The sequence below is a fragment of the Rhopalosiphum padi genome, chromosome 3 (assembly GCF_020882245.1).
Source record: "Rhopalosiphum padi isolate XX-2018 chromosome 3, ASM2088224v1, whole genome shotgun sequence".
NCBI classification, from domain to species: Eukaryota; Metazoa; Arthropoda; class Insecta; order Hemiptera; family Aphididae; genus Rhopalosiphum; species Rhopalosiphum padi.
This window is the reverse complement of record NC_083599.1, coordinates 31,926,462-31,948,790: the sequence shown is the minus strand read 5'-3', so window position 1 is coordinate 31,948,790 and position 22,329 is coordinate 31,926,462. Positions and strand designations below refer to the sequence as shown.

At 25.8% G+C, this 22,329-nt stretch overlaps 2 protein-coding genes across 2 annotated transcripts; one reads left to right on the top strand and one right to left on the bottom strand.

Moving 5' to 3' along the window:
- Positions 1-5,428: 5,428 nt before the first annotated feature.
- On the top strand, positions 5,429-11,573 carry LOC132926787 (ATP-dependent 6-phosphofructokinase-like). Its single transcript, XM_060991188.1, has 15 exons — positions 5,429-5,594; positions 5,664-5,853; positions 5,928-6,138; positions 6,206-6,314; positions 6,977-7,165; positions 7,265-7,455; positions 7,720-7,783; positions 7,844-7,987; positions 8,125-8,286; positions 8,350-8,502; positions 9,542-9,641; positions 9,702-9,831; positions 10,472-10,569; positions 11,199-11,403; positions 11,483-11,573. The coding sequence occupies exons 1-15, from the start codon at positions 5,445-5,447 to the stop codon at positions 11,571-11,573; spliced, it is 2,187 nt and encodes a 728-aa protein (XP_060847171.1). The 5' UTR covers positions 5,429-5,444.
- Positions 11,574-11,966: 393 nt separating this feature from the next.
- On the bottom strand, positions 11,967-21,984 carry LOC132926786 (armadillo-like helical domain-containing protein 3). Its single transcript, XM_060991187.1, has 15 exons — positions 21,697-21,984; positions 20,057-20,155; positions 19,811-19,873; positions 19,611-19,751; positions 18,722-18,863; positions 17,772-17,905; positions 17,564-17,719; positions 16,737-16,903; positions 15,654-15,863; positions 15,373-15,587; positions 15,008-15,240; positions 14,790-14,916; positions 14,324-14,399; positions 14,181-14,259; positions 11,967-12,480 (listed from the first exon to the last, which is right to left on the bottom strand). The coding sequence occupies exons 2-15, from the start codon at positions 20,138-20,140 to the stop codon at positions 12,253-12,255; spliced, it is 2,055 nt and encodes a 684-aa protein (XP_060847170.1). The 5' UTR covers positions 20,141-20,155; positions 21,697-21,984; the 3' UTR covers positions 11,967-12,252.
- Between the last annotated feature and the right edge of the window lie 345 nt (positions 21,985-22,329).

Here is a 22,329-nt window from a genome sequence, read left to right as displayed (position 1 = left end):
TGTAATTAAAATTATTAAATAATGGTTAAATAATTTATACATACTTTAAAGTTACATATATATATATATATATTTATATAATTTATATATATATATATATTTATAATTTATATATATATATATGTGTATAGGTAAATTATTGTCGAATTTTAAAAATATAAAAAAAAGAAAATAGTAATTTCCAAAAAAAAGTCAACTTTGCAAACTTACATTTGTTTCTAAATATCTGGTTTTTGTATTACAAAATTATTAAGTTTAGTTTATCTTATTAAAAATCTTATATAAATAAAATCCAAAAAATGTTCTTATATTTGATGGATATTGTAGAACAAAATCAACTACAGTTGAAGATTGTATAGCATTTTATTATTTGACATATATAATTATATTATTAATTTAATAAATTCTTGTAAAAATGAGTTATAGACTAAAGTGACCAAAAGATGATTTATTTAATAAAACTATAAACAATTATAATATTTTACTGATTTATTATTTCGATTAGTTTTGATACATTAGTATTACTAGTATTAGTCATTAGTAGAACATTGCTGATTTTATTTAGGTTCTACGTCAAAGGAGCATAGCAAAACATTAAACGCAAAATTGTAAATGTAAAATTATTATTAGAACTCAGGAGTAATATTGTAGTACATGTAAAGCATTACATACACAAGAGAGCAGGATATAATTTATTTAAAATTGCTAAAATATAATGTATAAAGTATTTATCACAATTTTTTACATTTTAAAATTAAAATTTATTTATTATGAGTCTTAAAGACCGGATTTTTGTGCAGCTAACAGCTAAAAACGTGCAATTAAAATGTTAAAATGTGCAAAATCGTGCTAAAACAAAATTTTTATTATAAGTACTTCAAATTTTACTTTTAATACTACTTTTTAAAAAATCCCAAATATAATATTTTAAAACTATACAACTTCAATAAATGGAAATGATGTAGACTTAAAAGAAAATCCTGCTATTATAAGGTGAGTTATGAGTATGAAATTATTAAATATTTTAAAATTATCATAATTCACTTAAACATTAAAATATCGTGAAAAGCCAACGAGAGAACACAGATAATGTTCTTATCTAAAAGTTTGATGATAGGTCAATGCACTCTAATATTAAAACAAAAAGCACACTATTGAAACTGGTGAACGAAAATTTACTATGTCGTACGTGTGTAAGACGGAGACAACACATGCGGGTGAAACGTCCTCTTATTATGTGTTTTAACTGTGAAAACATACGTTTTACGTCGACACTTGTTATCGTGCATTGTTTGTAGCAGCTTATAATAGCAGGATCTTCTTTTAAGTCTACGTCATTTCCATATATTGAACCGTTGTATAGTTTTAAAATGTTATATTTGGGATTTTTTTTATCAAATACTGATTTGAATTTTTCATAGAGTACCTATTTATTTTGTCCCTTTTCATTCTCAATTGTTCCTAGTCCATCTCTTACTGTTTCAACAAGGTAAATCTATTTGATAATTTAAAGTAGAATTTTGTTTTTCAAGTTTTGTAATTGAATTTGACAACTGGGACAAATGTGATCGAATAAATGATAAACCAGATATAATAGATGTAGTATTTAAAACGGATTTTACTTTTTTGACAGATTGGGCGTCATCTTCTATACTAGATACCAATTCTTTGAATTAAAAAATAATACAAAAATACAAAAATATTTATACAAAAGTATATTTTTATAAAAAAAAACCCTTAACGTGCAATTTTGTGCAACATAAAACTTTCTTTAAATTAATCTACATCTCTTGATTTGGATTTGTAGCTTGTTTCTATAGAATTTAGAACACGCCATAAAAAAATGAAATTGCACGGGAATCCGGTCTGTAGAAGAAATTAAGAAATAGATTTTTTGATATATTTTCATAATATTATATTTATAAAATATAAAATAAGAATAATGAATTAAATTGAATAATAGGCAGAGAAGTCAATTTGAGTATAGAAAGACATTGCTTGGTTTCTAATAGCTATTATGCTAAGAATATTATGTGCCTAGTGTCTACTGTAATTATTTAAGGTATTAATATTCACTTCTATATATTATTATTGATTATACTTATTATGTATTAAGCTCAGGTACACAATATTTTATTGAAATAATGTGCTGTTGATTAATGTCTGTACCTATTGTTTGTAAATTTGTATTATAGGAAAAATATACCATACAAGGAAAAAAGGAATGCATACATTTGAGACTTAATCTTCCTAAGTATTATTACTTCTTGGAAAAACAAAGACATAAACACAGATGCAGTGCGATTTCTTAGGACTTCTTAGGTTAGAAGTTTTCTTATTAAAATCGATAACAGTAAAAATAGTCCCACTAAAGTTCATAAGATTCACCATTCCTAACATAAATAATTATTATACAATAATAATTTTCTATACTCATAACTACTTATTAGCGGTACTTATATAGGTAATAAATAGGGCTTGGAAGTTGATGACCTTAAAAACATTAAAAAATTACCTAAAAAAAAAATGCAAATATTTGTTTTTAAATTAATAAAAAATAATTTTTTTTTAAATTGTACTCTATTTTACTACAACATTCTATATACATTTATCAAAGCTTACAAATTACTCAAAATATGATATAAAAATGACACAAAATGTCCTTAAAAATTAAATTAAAAAATTACAAATATAGTAGACGTAGACGAGCATTAACCGACGTTTTAATTTTTGACATTTTGAAAATATTACGAAAAAATAATAAAATGTAGGTACAATAATATTCACTACAACACGACAACGGCGTCTGTAATCGGTGAGATAAAATCGAATAGGTACTAATCTTAGTCCATGGTAATTTCAAAGTTTTAAGTAAGTTATCGGCATAATGGCAATAGACAAGAAACTAGACAGAAGTGAACTAGTGTAATCAGTAAAAATGACTAAAAATGTGAGAAAATGATCTAAAAATGTCAAAAAATGACTTAAAAAGTAATAAACACTAAAAAATGCAAAAAAATGTAAAATAAAATTTAGTTGTTCAGATTCACATGCTAATGAAACACATTTGTGGCCAAGAGAGCATCCTCTAAAAAGTTCCAAAAAAAAAAAAATAATACAAAATGCATCAATCTCCGCCCTAGTAATAAATATTAAGATTCGTTCTATAGAAATTTAGATGTGTTGTTTACCAAATATACCAATTCATCTAGTGAAGTGTATGATAATAAATCTAAAAACAGATTTGAATTTATTGTTAAAAGTCTACTTGAGGTCGACTTTCCCAAATTTATTTTTTGCTTATAATTTCTTCAACAATTTAGTTATGACAATATTTTATTTTTACTTTTTTAGTATAACTTTTCTGAATTTAAGATGATAAAATAAATACGATCTAGGACACGTCGTCGTCTCCATTTTGCCGACGCCGCTTCGCCGTAAAACCATATCGCCATCGCCATTTTGACGTGAGGCCACTTGGCCGCTAAAAAATATCCAATATGCACCTCTTTGAAAAGGAAAATTAATCTAGTTGGTACTTTAGGGGGTCAAAAATAAAAAATGTTCAGTAGTTTTCAAAAGCCTTAGGAAAAACCCTAAAAAAGTGACAAATTTTTACGCATAATCAGTTTTTGACAAAATCGATTTTTTGATTTTGCTGTAACTCAAAAACGAATCATTGTTGTATATATACTTGAAATTTTCACCAAATGTTTATATTAGCGTTATATCTACTATTAAATTTTCAAAATATTTTGACTTTTTTTAAGCTATTTATAGACAATTGAAAATTTTTCTAAGGTTTTTTTTTTGAAATTACTATAAAAAGAAATTGGCTATCCAAAAAATATTTTAAATTTAATACAAGGTTTATTTAAGCTGTACTTATTGCAGTAAAAAAAATATCAAAAATGTAGTCACAATTTTTGTTTATAAGCATTTAAAGTTCAAATGTTTACGAAATATATCAAAATCGCGAAAATTTGCAAGGAACTTTGAAGTTGAATATTCTTAAAATTTTTGTGAATTATACCTAAGGTTAAAAAACCAAAACAAGGTTCTTCATAAGTTTTCCTTCAAATAACTGAAAAAAATTTTTCTAGCGTTGAAATAATTTGATGAGCGTATGAAATTTAATTTTTTACGAAATCGCGTAAAATTACGATATATTACAATTTAAATATAGGTAATAATATAATATGTCCTACTAATTATCCTAGACTGACAAATCATCTCCGTTCAGAATCGTTTTTCGCATACAATGATACCTGTCATTGCATTCAAAATTATAACACATCCATTATAGTGACTTACTCTCTATCTCTAATATACAGCAGAGCGATATCTGCAGCTTGCCCACCTTTTTATAATTTTTTAAATGGACTTCTCCCCGTTTTATTTTTGTCATAGCCGTATTTGATCTATAAATGCATCCTATCGGGTATTTTTTAACTGCGAAATGGTTTTACGGCGAAACGGCGACGGCCATTTGACCGTGTTCGAAATAAAAAATGTGGGAAAGTTGATGTCAAGTAAACCTGCCAACAAATTCAATTCTATTTTTAAATTTATTATCGCTTCACTAGATTAATTGGTACATTTGGCAAAGAACACGTCTAAGTTTCTAATTTTCTATGTTCTGCGTGTATTAGATGGCGATAGAAAAAGTCGGTACTAGTTCACCAAAACACGGACCGTGCAGAGAAGTAGGTAGTGATGAGTGTACCTAAATTGGCATTATTGTCAATCAACATTATACGTAATTAAAAAAAGTATAAATGCATAGTCATTAGAATATGCCAATAATAGTTACTGTTACTTATAAAATTATTTGTAAGAAAGATTAATATATTTTTTTAATAAACCATACTTGATATTAATTATGCATATTATTGCAATAATATTATGAATTAATATCAATCAAAAACTACAACTCAACAATAGGTAATAATATATTGTCCTTGAATAAATTATTTTTAAGTCTTTGGAAAAATATCAGCCAAGAATAGAAAACGTTTAATAGAAGTCTGTTAGTTATTTTAGTGTTTACTACGTTACACTTAAAAAAAAAAAAAAAACAAACAAAATATTTATTACTTATTACGTATATTATATATTATTAAATATTTAATTGGAAAATTCAATAAAATGTTAGTATCCTCTTAATTGTATTTGTAATGTCATTAAATAATTTTTGATACGTTTTTTTATGTTTATGTTTAGGAAATCTTATGATTTTAAATTGATTTTTAAGAAATACCCACGTGAAAACAACTCAAATATAACATTAGCAGTCTTGACTAGTGGGGGAGACTCTCAAGGTAAGAAATTTTATAATGAAAAACTTTGTAATCATTATATTACCTGTAGCTATCTCTATTAACAGAGTAACAGTTATAGGAACACTTCATAGTTAGACACTGTATGTATGTAATTTTTCAGGAATGAATGCGGCTGTAAGATCTGTTGTTAGAGTATCAATTCAATTAGGTGTGAACGTTTATTTCGTCAAAGAGGGATATTATGGACTTATTGAAGGCAATGAATATATAACAAAAGCTAATTGGTATGACGTATCTTTTACTCTAAATTTGGTATGGTTTTAAGATGTCGGTTTTAATTGCGGATTAAGTGCTTTTTATTTAAAAAATGTTAAACATAAGGGTGGTACTATTATTGGAACAAAAAGGTGTATGGAGTTTATGACTAAAGAAGGTAGGATGAAAGCGACCAAAAATATGATATCACTTGGCATTGCTAACTTGGTGGTAATAGGCGGAGACGGTTCCTTGTCTGGTGCTAATATCTTTCGTGAAGAATGGCCAAGCTATGTTGACGAACTTTTAAAAAAAGGTAATTATATTGTTTATTCATTTATTTTCCTTGAGGTCTGAATTCTGATAACAAACCTTTAAATAATTGCGTAGGGGAGATAGATGAAGAAATGTCAAGAAGATTTGACCATTTAAATTTGGTTGGCATTGTTGGATCAATTGATAACGATTTCAGTGGTACTGACATGACTATTGGCGCTGACACAGCACTTCACCGAATACTTGAAGCAATAGATTCTATTGTAAGCACGGCATTTTCTCATCAAAGAACATTTATAATGGAAGTTATGGGTCGCAATTGTGGGTAATAATTATTTAAATATTGACAATTTAAGACTTAAGTAAATAATACATTATATCTTATTATACAGTTATTTAGCTGTAAAAAGTGCGTTGATGTGTGAAGCTGATTACTTATTCATTAGGGAATGGCCGCAAAAATTGGAATGGCCAGATAAATTATGTAAAAATGTACAAAGGGTATGCTAAAATGTCTATATTAACTAGGTATTTACCTGTAACCTGCATTCAATGAATTACAAAGTCGTATAAAATATTAAATATCATTCTGCCCATAATTCGTGTAAAAGATAGATATTTCAAAAGTACAACTTTCATTTTGAATTTTGCATTATTTTTAATATTAAATAATTTTTTAGCATTTTTAGATCATTTTACTAATATTTATTAATTAGTGTACGGTTTGGTTTGATTTCTAATTAAAAATTGTATGGTAAATATTGTTAGGTTTAATACATAGCTCACCATTAAAAAGCTGGGAAATGCAGAAATCACTGATATAAGTCATTACTTATTGTCTCATTAAATCCATCTTACATTTTTTAATCTAAGAATTATTAAAAAATAAATAAAAACTTAATAAACTAAATAAAAAATAAAAATAAATATCAAATTCGTTGATAAAAATTTAAGCACATTTTAAGGGTATTATTGTGGTTAAAACTTTTAACTTAAAAATGATTTTTTGACTATTTTGTAGAGCAGTTTACGATCATTTTTTGGAAATTAAAATCCAGGCACTAGACACTAGTTATCATCCATCACTATTGCCATTAAAATTGTTTATTACAAAATAGAAGACAAGTTTGAACGAATTTGTCAATAAAACATGTTTTTTTTAGGCAAGAAAATATGGTAAAAGGTTAAATATTATAATTATCTCGGAAGGAGCAGTTGACATAAATGGTACTTCAATTACATCAGAAATGGTAAAAAATGTTTTAGTAGAAAGATTACATCAAGACGCTAGGGTAACCGTTTTAGGGCATGTTCAAAGAGGGGGAAGTCCTTCAGCGTTTGATAGAATTTTGGTAGGTACTTAACATACATTTTTATTAAATAATTTTGACGTTGTAGCTTATATTTTATAAACTTATTTATTTGTATTTGTTTTTTTTTTACTGTGTTAGGCTTCACGCATGGGTGCACACGCTGTTTTGTGTTTATTAGAAGCCACAAAAGAATCTGAACCAAAAGTTGTATGTCTTAATGCTAATACAATTGAACATCAATCATTAATGGAATGTGTTAGAAATACATTAGAAATATCAAAAGCCATTGAGCAGAAAGATTTTGATAAAGCATTGACACTTCGAGGCCCGTACGTTTATTAATAATAATTACTTTGAATAATATATATCATTAAAAAAATTGTATTCTTAGTTGATGAATTGGGGGGGGGAGGTGTCTGTATAATTATAATTTATATACGAAAAGTCATATTTTTCTTAAAAAGTTCAAACTAACATTGATGTATTTACTAAAATAAAAATATAGTAGGTAGGTAATAAAAACAAATTTATAAAAACTTCAAGAAATGTATTTTTATTCACTAATTTTCTGTGTTTAAATGAACCATTTTCAGAAGTTTTAATCAAAATTTAGCGACATACAAGCAAATGATAAGCAAAGAAATCATTAATCTAGACGTTTGTATTTTTATTTCCAATACTATGACATTTTAGTGATAATAAAAGTAAATATTTTAGGGGAAAATAACTTTAATATTGAATATTGGAGGCTCTAGTAATGGAATAAATGCATTGATGTATTCTATAGTTCGAGCATCAATAGCATCAAAACATCGGGTACTCGGAGCGAAATTCAGTATTGATGGACTTATAAAAGGCGAAGTAACTTTATTCAATTAGTCGGTTAATTATGTATTAGTTTATTAAAAAAGGGTAGCATCATTAATATGAATATATGCATAGTGTGCACACATATTAATTCGTGCTGTTAGATATATATATTTTTTTATGAAAAACAGGTTATTGAACTCCAGTGGTCTAGTGTTATTGGTTGGCTAAATCAAGGTGGTGTTAAGTTAGGAATAACAAGAACAATTCCTGATGACGAAATGATGAAAAAGGTTGCGATGCAAATGAAAAACTTAAATATTAGCTCGTGTATAATTGCTGGAGGAACAGAAGTATAATAACTCTTGAAATACGACAAAATTGAACAAATAATATAAATTATATTTCGTATGCAGGCTTTAAAGACCGGTATCCTGATGTATGATTACCGGAAAAAATATAAAGAGTTTTGCATACCTTTAGTAGTGGTGCCAGTTACGTATAGCAACAACATTCCAGGAACTGATTTCTCATTGGGAGCAGATACAGCTTTAAATCAAATTGTTAAGGTAATTTTCATCATATTAATTTTCTCATATTAATTATTAAATAAGATCGATAGCTCGGCTATACACGTATTGCGGTGGTGTGATATACGTGGTTATAGGTGGTCGATACTGGTATGCATAACGCTATGACTGCACACGCTGAAGAGCTGGAAGAAACTTATACAGTGGAAAGGCGCGGTGGTGACAGCTTTTTTTTGTCACCAATTGTTGCTTTAAAATAGGGTCTATACTATATAGGACATATTTAGAAAAAATTAAAGTATTTATTTACCTAAAATAACACGTAGGAGCAAAATTTCAATGAAAAAACTGGGTATGTTGCGAAGCCCTCCCCATCTTTCTGTTACATAATAAGCCCAGTGGCGGTTTATCCCAAAAATGGGTACGTGTGCAAAACTAAGAAAGGTCCCCTCCTGCATCTTTTTATTCTAAATAATATAGATATACATAAATTTATATTTTATATAACAATGATATACTGATATCAGATTGAGAAAATGAGAACCATTAGAAATTGAAAACAATTTTTTTACTTTTTCGTACATAACTGTATTTATTTAATTTTTTTGTTGAGTAATAATGCATATTGCATAGTCAATCTAAACTTTGAGTAATAATGCCCTTCCCCCTCCAAGCCGAGGGCCTGTGGCATTTTCACACATCGCACACAAGTATGACACGCCACTGAATAAGCCATTTCACCTTCGGCGAAAAAGATCGCCCTCTTCCTGGTCATTCAATAATCATATCTATATAAATAAATGATAATGGTTTAGTCAGAGGTTTAATACTTTATTTAATTGATTAATATTAATTAGAACATGACAGTCACTACAAAAATAAACTTTCTATCAAAGTATCAGATTGAAGATTCATATTTAACATAGCCTAGAACATTAAACTGTATTGTCTGTATTGAGTAATGAGTATATTGTTAATTTAATTATTTTGCTTTTTGCAAATAGGTTTGATTAAAAAAAATATCCATACATACACATAGCCACATAAGTACTAATAATGTTTAATGTTTAAATTACAGTTGTGTGACATTATTAGACAATCGGCTGAAGGTCATACACCACGAGTTTTTGTGGTTGAAATATTAGGTGGATTATGTGGTTATTTAACGTCTATGACGGGTAAGAGATAACTATTAAGTTATTACTTTCATTTATTTAATAATAAACGATTTAATATAGCATTGGCATGCGGTGCAGACGCTTCGTATATTTCTGAGGAAAAGCACAGCATCATCGATTTAATGGATTGTATTTATAGAATGGTTGAGAAATTTGACACCAAAAAAATTACCAGAGGACTTGTGTTAAGGTAAAAATACGTTTGATGTACCCATATCCCAAATATATTTCTTTTGCAATTATTATACTTTTTTAATTGATATACACTATGAGTTATGTGTTTATAACAGTATGTATTGTCTAATGTCTATTTAGATAGACATGACATATCCATGAATAATATAATTTACTGATTTCGTGGGTAAATTATTATAATACGATTTTTTTTATGTTACATAATCAAAGTAATTATAAGCGAAAAAAACATTTAAGCACATAATTATTTCCAATTGGAACTGAAATCACGTTTTAAAACAAAAGAAAACTTTACGGAATTCTATTATAGGTATGTCCTAATATGAACTAATATTTAATGAAACTGGTTATTAATCATTATATTATGAATGCCCGCCTCCTGACTTTTCAAGATAACACACATTTCATGGATTTAAACTTCAGTATTATTGTGCATGTAGCCTATAGGTTTCTTGTATGCAAGAATAAATCTATTTAGACCAAGAAAATTATTCCACAGAGTCCACGCCGCATACATAGTTCATTAAATTATTCAATATATTTATTATAGGTAGGTAGGTTTAATTTTTTTTAGGTATGAAGATATATTGTGGATTATATTATTTTGCTTAGTAAAATATACTTGATTTTTGTAGATCTGAAAGAGCCAATGAAAATTATACCACAAGTTTTATAAATAAATTACTGACTGAAGAAGGAAAAAAATCGTTTGTCACTAGAAAGTCTATTTTAGGTAATTTTATTCTGCAGTTTATACTAATATTATTTATTTATAGTAATTTAATTGAGCTCAGAGCTGTTTATCAATTGTATTTCTGAAATCTAATTTATTATGACTTTAAAATGTATTTCATAATATCCAACTCTTGTAACAACAGTATAAATTAAAAAACATACCTACTTAATCACTGTTCTGTTTTTAACTAATTGTATTGATTTAAGAATAAGCTCAGCTTATTAAAGTAACCCTACTTTTTATACATTTATATTTCTTATACTGTAAACAACATAATATTTGATAATTACAATAATAATTTTTGCAGTTATATTTTCATAGTGTTCAAAAATATTTATTATTAAAATAATTAAAATTTGTTTTTGTACCTTTAAATCAAATATTGACTGTAATTTAAAGGATTAATTGTATTACAGTAAATTCCTGTTACAACAAATACCAATACAACAAAAAATTCCGTTATAACAAAAGTCATAGAAGTCCCCTGCCGAAAAGCAGGGCTTATAAAAAGCTTATTCAAATTTTCTTTACAACAAAATTTGTTATAACGAAAAAAATTCGGTCCCCTGGAGTTTGTTGTAATGGGATTTTACTGTATTAGGTTTTAATTAGGCTCTTACTTATAGGAAGCATTGCCACTGGTGGTGTACCTAGTCCATTTGATAGGTCATTTGCTCTAAAAGAAGGGCAACTGGCAGTTGAATGGATAAATAAGATGCAAGCTCAACATCCGGAACAGGTGACAATGCCAAATTCAGCTGTATTATTGGGTTTAACAAGGAGTGATTTCCATTTTACACCATTAGATGATCTCAAATTTATTAACAATGAGTAATATTACTAATTATTTATTTAGAAAAAATAATCATAATTATTTCTTATATTCTATCTATATTACATGAATTTACAGAAAAACATTTAACAATAAATCCTGGTGGCTAAATTTCAGACCACTAATTAAAGTGTTGGAAGAGCCAAATTACTGGAAACAATTTATATAATCTGATCGTAACTGTTAATAGTTATTTTTATTATCTAGTGAATATAGGTTTTACAATTAAATATAATTAACTGTTTTCACAATTTGTCTGCTAGAAATATTACATGTTATATAGCAAATATGTCCTCTACTATATGAAAATGAACGTCTACATCTTTTTTATTCTTGTGATAAATAAAATTACCAAAAACATTTAGGTAATATCAAGATGTGGTATATAGAATAATGACAATAAAAGCATTATGATGTATAAATAGTACATATTTTATTTTATTTTTAATGTATATTATTCAATTAGTATTGTTCATATTATGGACAATTTATCAAAGAAAAAATATATTTGACCAGAACAATTTTTTTTTTATAATTTCAGATAGAACCACACGTATGGATATAGAATCAATAAAATATATTTTTAAATACAATTTTGGTAAACATTTACCTACAATAATAAATAAATAATAATAAACAAAATACACAAATTATAAGAAAGTTTTGGTTAGTTAAAGAAAAAATTATTCAATGAGAATTATATATTAAATTCGTTCAATAATTTCCAATCTTAATTTCTAATATAAAAAAAGCAACACAATTAAAAAGATTTTCTAAAATTGCATTTGATCATGTTTAAATAAATAGTTTTTGAATATAATATTAATACTGTTTATTATAAAATATTATTATGACGGATTAGTGTATAGTGAAAAATTCTGAAGAATTTGTTGAAGATCGGTGTTGGAATGTTTTAATGATTGCCGTGTATCCTTGACTACTTTGCTAACCATTAGTTTGATAAGTGATGAGCTTGACAAATCATGATTGGGCTTGTTTGATTCAAAACTTCCCAAACAATCAAGTAGTAGTTTCAGTGTCAGTGTATCATAATTATTTCTAACAACTTCTAAAATCTATAAAAAAATTATTTTTTAAGCAAATATATTAAATTTTTAAATGCATTCTAAACAATAGCAGTACAATTTGTTAGTATGGTTTTCTTTTTATTGATATTATAACAAAATTAAAGTTTATATTACACATATATATTTTTAAGATTTTATATTCCTTTATATTAGTAAACATTATATTAGTTATATTAGTAATAAAAATGTTAATATACAGGATGATTCTTTTATTATAAACACTCACTATTCATTGAGTGATCATTTATTGATCATTGTTTTTGAAAACATTTTTTTACATAGTTTCAAGTTATTAAAAAAATAACGTTTTTATTAAAAAAATTATATTTTTAAATATTTTTTATCCTTATATTTTTTTTTAAGTATTTTACTTTTTTGAATGACGACATAGTATTAATTTCATATTTCAAAGTAGAATAATTTTCTGAGTATTTTGATACGTAAAAACCGAATTTAGTACCAGTAGTTTATGAGTTATACATATTTAAAGTTTAGACAAGCGGAGTTGTGGACAAACATTTTGCGGGGTAACCCCGTACCACTCCACTCCGCGCAATAAAACTTGAAATACTTATAACCAGGGCTCGGAAGTTATAGCACTAAAAAAAATTAATTTTTAGCGCTTAAATATGCACATAAAAACATTAATATCAGCGCTATAAATAGCACTAAAAATTGAAAACTATGCAAAATAAAATTTTCAATAAATTTTTTTAAACATGAAATTTAAGATATATTTAATTTTACAGATTTTTAATGTTTTTCATAGAATATGATGGTAGGTATCGATAGGAATATGACTGCAGCACGATAATACAATGGATCCATTGATAGTGCGATAGAACGATGTGATTGACTCGATTTTAAAAATAAACAATTTATTGGAAACAAACGGAATTGTCTGATTTAATCGATGATAACAATGTATCTGAGGCCGTTTATTTCGGATGTCTACCATCTTAAAATAAAACAATTTGTTTTTGTTCACATATTCATAGGCGGCTGTTTGGTAGGTTAACTAAATTTAGTTTTTAAAAATATGCTCATAAACAGCATTTATTACTCTAAATTAGCAATATAGTAGTAAAAACCATAAATATGCAAAAAATAGCAAAATAAAATTTTGTGTATGACATTAGAGAAGTGTGAAACATATTTGTATCTTACTTTGGATGTTCTAGGACGAACCAAGAAAAATATGCATTTGCTAGAACTTCTGATCCCTGCTTATAACTCATAAACTACTTGCCCTAAATTTGATTTTTATGTATCAAATACTCAGAAAATTATTCTTCTTTGGAATATAAAACTAAAACTATGTTGTTATTCAAAAAAGTAAAAACTTAAAAAAATATTTAAATATATAATTTTTTAATAAAAACGTTGTTTTTTTAACAACTTGAAACTATGTAAAAAAAAGTTTTCAAAAACATAAATACTTTTTGAAATAATATGTGTTTTATGATATATTAGAAAATTATGTTTATTTTATTTTTAGTTATCAAATTATAATAAATAAAAATGATATCTAATTAACAGTATTCTTTTAGATGTATATTTTTACATTTTTCCTTAATTAAAAGGTAAAATTATTACAAAACAATTACAGAGACATTAATTAAGTTATTTAATATAATTTACATAAAAAAGGTTTAAATGTAAATTAAATATCAAAAAAAAATAATTACTTCTTCACCAACAGGTGTAGTCACCGAATTCTTTTCTAACCAATTATCGATCTTTGGTATATAATGATTGATTATAGCTCTGAAAATTCCACAGTAATATTTCAATAAATATGGCTTTAATAACATTTCAAACATGTAATTACCTGATATTGATTAGACAGTTGGATAATTTTGTAGCAGATAACTTGTGTTCACTAACAGCTGAAGAGTTTCTTGATGCTAAAATGTATAATGACATTAAAATTATTAAAAGACTACAAGAAGCAAATGATTACATATTTTTGTAATTTAAAATCAAAACAAAATAAATTAAAAATAGTAAACAGCATTAACATAAAATTCAAATAATTATATCATTTAATTTAGAATACTTCTGTTACATATTATAAACTTTACATCCATTAGTTGAACACAATTATTATTTTATAATACAAATTACATTACATAACATTTTGTTTTTAAATTCAACTATTAGAACATTTAGCTCATGAATGATTATTTGTATTAAATAAAAGAAAATAAACAGAGAATTACTCCAATAATGGTATAATTTATGATAATAGAAAAATGTATGTGTATTATAATTATAATTTAATAAAATATACTTACATAAGACATATATATTGTCAAAAACTGTATGCATCCTAATAATTTCATAGTACAACTCATCATAACTACTGGGTGATGGAAGTAGCATATCACCATAAGTAATGAACAAGTTAAATATATTTACAATCTGTTAATCAAAATTATGAATTAAATTAAGTGATTTAACAATACATTTTTAATCTTAAGTTGTTTGCATGTATTTAGTAAAATATACTCGCCTGTATTCCTAAATCATAAATATTCATATCTTGTGAAAGTTGATGTTCATATGTCATTAAAAACTTTAATAGCGTGATTAAAGAACTCCATAAATCTTTCCAATTGTAACATAAACGTACACTATTTCGTTTTTGGTAACATATTATGCGGTGAATTATGCTTATACATTTCATGTATTGGTCAAGTGGTAATTTTTTCATCATGTGTCCTAACATAAACTCGATCATCAAATCTATAACATGTACAACATTTGTATGTAAATGATCATAATGATTAAAGTTATTATTTGATAAGTGAAAATAATAATTTAAATTATGAACATCATAAAATAATTACGTTAAAAATAAATACAGTGTAATACTACCTAATAGAGCAGCAGCCAAAGGTTTAGGGGATTTGTCCGGAACAAACATATATCGTCTGGTAGGGGATCTATATAGATCAACTTTAAATTGTAAATTTACATCATGCATAAGTGAATTGGCAAATTGGTCATCAGTAATACTAGACAATATTACAAAGCATAGCATTGAATTATTTGCATTTGCTTCAGTCTTTGTGTCCTGCATTACAATTGAACTATCAAAAATATGCAAAAATTGATTAGAATTTAAAAACAAATGGTTCTGTAACAATTTAATTTACCAATATTGAAAAAATGTGACTAGAAGATTGGAGAATTGATTATCTGAAGGCGATTTGAGATCCGGATTATTTGTAACTGATTGTGTCTGTTGCATAACACTGGGGTGTGACTCATAGTTATTGGATGTATGGCAATGTGTTAATGTAGTCATGAAATTTCTGTTGTAATGTACAGCTTCATACAATGCAATTAATATTCCACTCATTGACCTTAAATTTAATTGATAAATGTAATTATTATTACTACTATTAATATTTTATTTAATAAATAAGACTTAAAATTCATTATTTTGTTTTATAGTAAAGAACATCTATAATAATGAAAATTCATAATAATAAAAGAAGAATAACAAGATTTGACAGTTGCATTACTATACTCTATCCAAAATGAGATCGGACCTTAGTAGCGATCAGTTTTTGCCGGTCAGTGGTCAGACAACACCCGTTTTTCAACCTTACTGAAGTAGCGAAGTCTGATCTCATCATGAGTGGAGTATAGGTATAGATTTTATAATTCTTAACATTCTTAAAATATGAAAAAAAAAAAAATAATATAGCAAGTAATTGTACAATTGTAATCTATCAATGGTCATTTTTTACAACTTCAAAACATTTTTCAACGCATTTTTTTTTGCAAAATTCTATCACTTCGGTTAGGGTATTGTACAGGGAATACTTATTTCTATCTGTTGATTTATTGAGTAATTGTAAGTAGTTTAATTTATTGTAGAAAACTGCTTTATTTTTATTTGAATTCACATAAATATATTATTACAATTTAGGCGTTAAATATGTTTATATAATATCTAAATATTAATGAATTTAAATAAAACAATTCAACTATAAAATGAAATCGTAATAATTAATCTGTATAAAATGTATTTGATGTTTGTTTCGTATGTTTTTGTTATTGGTAAAGTATCTATAAACTTCTTAGTTCTTAATAACTTAATGATAAGTGTTAGAGTAGTTAATAAGGTTTTGCTAAATCAGTAATAATTAATAATATCCTTGTTATTTTGTTAAGAAAAGAAAGCAGAAATGTAACAAACAAGAAAAAAATATAATAAATGATAATGATACCTGATTTCTTGAGGTAATTCAATATTATGTTCTTCGATAGTATCAGGTACAAATAACATATTGCTAACAACTGATGTAAATGTATTAAACCATGTGTTATTTGAGTACTGTGCTACTTCTTCTGATCGATATTGTTGACAAATTTCTTCCAATGACCATCTTATAATCTTTAAAAATGATAATTTTATAGTAATTTTACCAATATATAATTACAAATTTCTAACAATAAGAGACACCGAAATGGTAAATACAAATGTCAAGTCTTAAGTATAAAAATACTCAGATATATATAGCTGGAAGAAGAGAAAGTATTGATGCTACAAGTCTACATATATTACAGTAATTAGTATTAAATATTTATATATTTGCATTGTGCAGAAAAGAGGTAAAATGTACAGCACGACTTGGTAAATTGTTAAATTTACCCAAGGGATAAATAGGAAGGGATATTAAGTTGGCTGGCCAGTATAGTAAGTTGGCGTCAAAGGATTCTATCTTTATTTTGTGCTATGTTGTAAAAAAGCACATGTTCAGTTTGTACATAAAATTTTGTCAATACAATATCATACCTAAACATGGTTATTAAAAATTATACATCAATATTATTATTAATATCTATATCCACATGATTGTGTCTTGTAACTTCTATAATTCACAAGTTAGATTTTTATAGCCCATATTGTGACCGGATTCACCAGAATACAGCTAGATTATTACTGATATAGTGAGTTTTAAATTTTTTCAAAAACGCTTTTAATTATAGAATTATATTTTAGTTTTATATTTGTTTTAAATTTTTAATGAGTAGTATAATTCATTATTCTTACCTGACTATAACCATTTAAAGTATCTTCTTTATCTAATAGTGATAACTTGACTACATATGGATTTGTTTTCTTAGCAGTTTCAACATTCATAAGTAATGTCAAGAGTAAAATAGAATCATAGCCATGATATGTTTGGTATATATTATTTGAAAGAACCTATAAAAAATTTATATTGGTAAGTCATTTAATTAATAATATTAATTTGTACTTCTGTCAAAGGTTCAAAAACACTGTTTGACATCAAATGGCGAAGAGCCGGGTTTTCATTGAGGTTGTCGGTTCCAGTAACAATTGTCAGTAAAAATTGTAGACATAGGTCTTTAACAACAACACATTCAGGTTCTTAAAATAAAAAAATATATAATTATTACTTTTTAGATGTAACATTAAAATATATATAAATTATAAAAATAATATATTTATTTTGATTTTTACATGGAAACTAATAATTCTTATAAAAAATATGAAAACTGTTAAACATAGCAATGCGTGTTTCAATACAGGAAATAACTTCACAATTTAAGAATTTTATGAAATTAAAATATAGTTAATTCAATAAAATATACTAAGGGACCTTATTCTACTAACGCTTGATTGATATTTAATCAAGCAAATATTGTAATATATTCTTAATTTTGTTTTAAACAATGTTTTTTTAATGAATTTTGCATGATATTCAATAGAGCAGAATCTGCTTGATGAGGATACTGTACAATGGGGACAAATAAGCAGTCCTGAACAAATGTATGTATTCGTTACATTAAAATTCAGTTTATTGGGACAGTCTCATAATGTGGACAGATAGATCACCGTCTGTATGTCCCAATTAATCAGATTTTACTGTATATAATATATATTATATATTATATACATAAATGTTTAAACAAAATTTTTTTCAATTTAAAATAAGAATATTATGTTCAATGTACATACATTTAGTAAATGTTAATTGTTATTTGTTTACATAAGGAAAAAGTTTACTGTACTACAGTATTTTAAAAATTTTTAATAGTTTTAAGAGTCAACTAATGAAGTAAAAAATAGGTTTACTTAGTTCAATTAAACTATATTTACAGTATTCAAAAAATAAATGTAAATATAAATCAATTATGATAGATATATTTTTTAAACAAAGTAAAATAATGATATGTTCATTACCACGTAACATTATATTGCATTTTCCCAATAAATTCTCAAAAACCATATCAGTGTCTTTTGGTATCACCAAAATAGAAATGAATTCAAATGTAGGATTGATTCTAAATTTTTTGTATAGACTGCTTACTAAACATGTCAATGTCTAAAAATTAAATAAATCATTAATTAATTAATACATTTATAAATACTATAATAAATTATAGGAACACAAATTATTATTCTTTTTTTTTTAAATATTTTAAAGTTTAGATGCGTGGAGTGGAGTAGTACGGGGTTACCCCGCAAAATGTTTGTCCACTATTCTATATTGTCTAAACTTTAAATACGTATATATAACTCATAAACTACTCGCCCTAAATTTGAGTTTTATACTAACTAAGGACACATGAAAACACAGATTATGACTGATTGCATTATTCCTGATTTCGATAACGTTAATTGCGATCAATCATAAATTCAATAGGTACTCGCAGTACCTATTGAATTTATGAGTTGAGATACAATTAAATAGAAATATAATCTTAGCAATGGCACTTAACGTACCGCATAAATCTTTCAAATTAAAACAAAAGGTGAACATTATCCGTTGTAAAGTCTAGTGGTTTGTCTATTCGTCAACCAGCTGATAAATATTAAAATTACATTTATAACGTATATTTTGTAAAATATAATAATTTAATAATAATGATTATAATAATATGTACAATATTAATATAATATACGTACAAAATTTTAATTTCCCCTTAAACAGATATGTTTCTAATTTTACTTATAAAACACTGACACCTGTCTATAAGGACAATTAATTTGGTCCCGTGACTGTCCGTTTTATCCGTTTTATATCAGGGTTTCACTGTATTATAATATTAAATATACGTATTAATATTACCTTTAAAGAAAATATTATACGCAATTGATGTTGGCATTCAAATGCTGTGATACATTTGATAAATAATAGTCGTATATTATCTTGAAGTGTAATTAATTGTTCAATACTTAATTTTTCCATTTCTGTTTCAATGTATGATATCTAAAGTATTAAACATGTAAATTAGTTAACAATAGAAACGGAATTAAATGAATTCATACTTTAGGTTTCAGTAGGAAAAATTCATCCCAAAAATTATCATTGTCTTTTGAGACATCTTCACCCTACAAAAAAAAAAAAAAAAAATATATTTAATATAAAATTGATTTACAAATGTACATGCTTAGTTATAATATAATAATGCATAAGATATCACTGATGTTTAAGACACTATATACAAAAAATGCTAAGAAAATAAATTAATTCAAAAAATAATTGATAGTAAAAATATTAAAAGTTTCACTTACCTTAAAAAATGACTCATAAATTTGTACAACTTTTTCTTTAAGCTGTGGTTTAGACCCAGATGTACTTCGTCTACGAAATGCCATATCTAAAAACCAGATCTAAAACAAAAAACAAAATATTGATTATGTATAATTACAAATAAATTCTATGAGTAGACGTTATTGAATTTGTTAAATTATTAATTTGGTAGTTAGGTACTTATTTAAAATACCTAATGTTATAAATTTTAATAATTTTTATTTTAATGAAATAAAATTGATAATAAATCTTATTAAAAGCCCTTGGTATAATAGATCTAATGATATATCAAAAAACAAAATTTATCTGAAATGATAAATTATATATTTATTTACAATTATTATACCATATTACTTAGTAGTGAAACTACAAAACAAACTACTTGTATTGAAAAATATATTTGCATTTTTAGAGTGTATTTATTAAAGGTCTCAATTGGAAATGTGAAAAGTTTGTGTATAAGTGAGTGAAAAATTTGTATTCAAGTAAATCTATTGGCTATTACCTACAATACATATGAATTTACTTTCCATGTTACTATCCATAAACTTTTTATTAACTTAGTAAACATAAAAAAATAAAAATACGTGAATAATTTATACAGGTTTAGATTTAAATAATAATTTCATGTGAATATCTGAAATCATGTACACATGAAATAGGAAGCTCTACTATTTATTAAAAAATTGGATGTACATACTTGAAGTATGTTTTATAAATAGAATATTCATAATTTTATAAAAAACTAACTGACCCTGAATGGTGTTGTCTGTGAAAAATTAAATACCCATGGATTTACTTAGTATTAACTCAGTTAAATGTAACCAGGTACACAGATTTTGAACACAGTCATTGGGTGGTTTTGATCAAATATAAAATCCAAGTTTAAATTGATATTCTATCATAACAACTATTATATTTTCTGTAATCAATGGCAACCTTATATAAAAAAAAACATTTTTTTTTCGAGAACCAACAAATCCGTACGTGATTTCTTTAAAATACAAGTTTTTCTCAGAACACTTATAATGTAATGGCATATAACATTGTGAACATTTTAAGTCTTTAGCTATAATAGTTTTGGCTGTAAGGTAGATTATGAATAAATCAGTCAGATAGTGTCTTTTATACATATACAAATATATATATATATAATATAAAATATATTTATGAAAATAATATAATACTATTTTGTACATACCTAGTAGGTAACAATTAAGCAATTCGATGGATATAAAGAACACAATATTCTTCATATATGAAATATAAATTACTATCTTAAAAATAAAAAAATATTTTTATGAAACTATACATGGTTCTAAAATATGTACCTAAGTAGTATGTAAAGGTATATGTATATGTACCTACTAACATATTTATTTTAAATATAATAATATTTGTAGGTTGTATAAAAAAATTATAAATGTTTTGTGTAACTTCACCAGCTGTTATATGTTTACTTTATCGATGAATGCATAGTTTACACTTAATTAAATATCATATTATATGTACCTATATAATATTTCAAAAAAAAAACTCAATGAGTAACATTAGATGTGAAGTTTTGTACACGGCACAGATAATAAACGATTTGGCATAATATATTATTAAATTCTTTTACCTTGGGCTTGAACAATTGTGAATCACCCAAAAATCCTGATAATCTATATTATATTATACACAATATGTCGTCTGTTAATACTCAAGTAACGTTTGAATTAAATAGGTAAAACTAATTGTGATTAACGAGACATTATTCGCACGACGACAAGCGATACGGAGGAATGATCAGAATAATACTGCACTACTTATTAATGAAATCCCTTTAAGTTAATAAAATCCACAGCTATAGTGGCTTAGTCGCAGTTTTCGACGATCGCGTATTACTCGTATAGTCGTATAGATTAGATTTAGTGCATTATTGATAATACAAATATGAGGAGATACAGAAAGATTGATAAGGCATATTATAGTGATAACGAAATTGCTGCCGCCCACAACTTATGATAGCATATTTTACTAGCATTGTACGTCAAACAACTACAATATATATTATTAAACCCGTTTTTACACAAAATAGGTATGTATCTAAGGTAGAAAACCTTAGTGATAACTCAATTTCGTCAAAAATTGGACATGTTCCCTTTCTGCAGACTGCAATTAGTGCAATTAGTGATTCATATATTATATCAGTGGTGTGGCAAGCATATTTCGAGCAGTAAGCAAAGTATGTAGTAATCAATGACCCACCCAC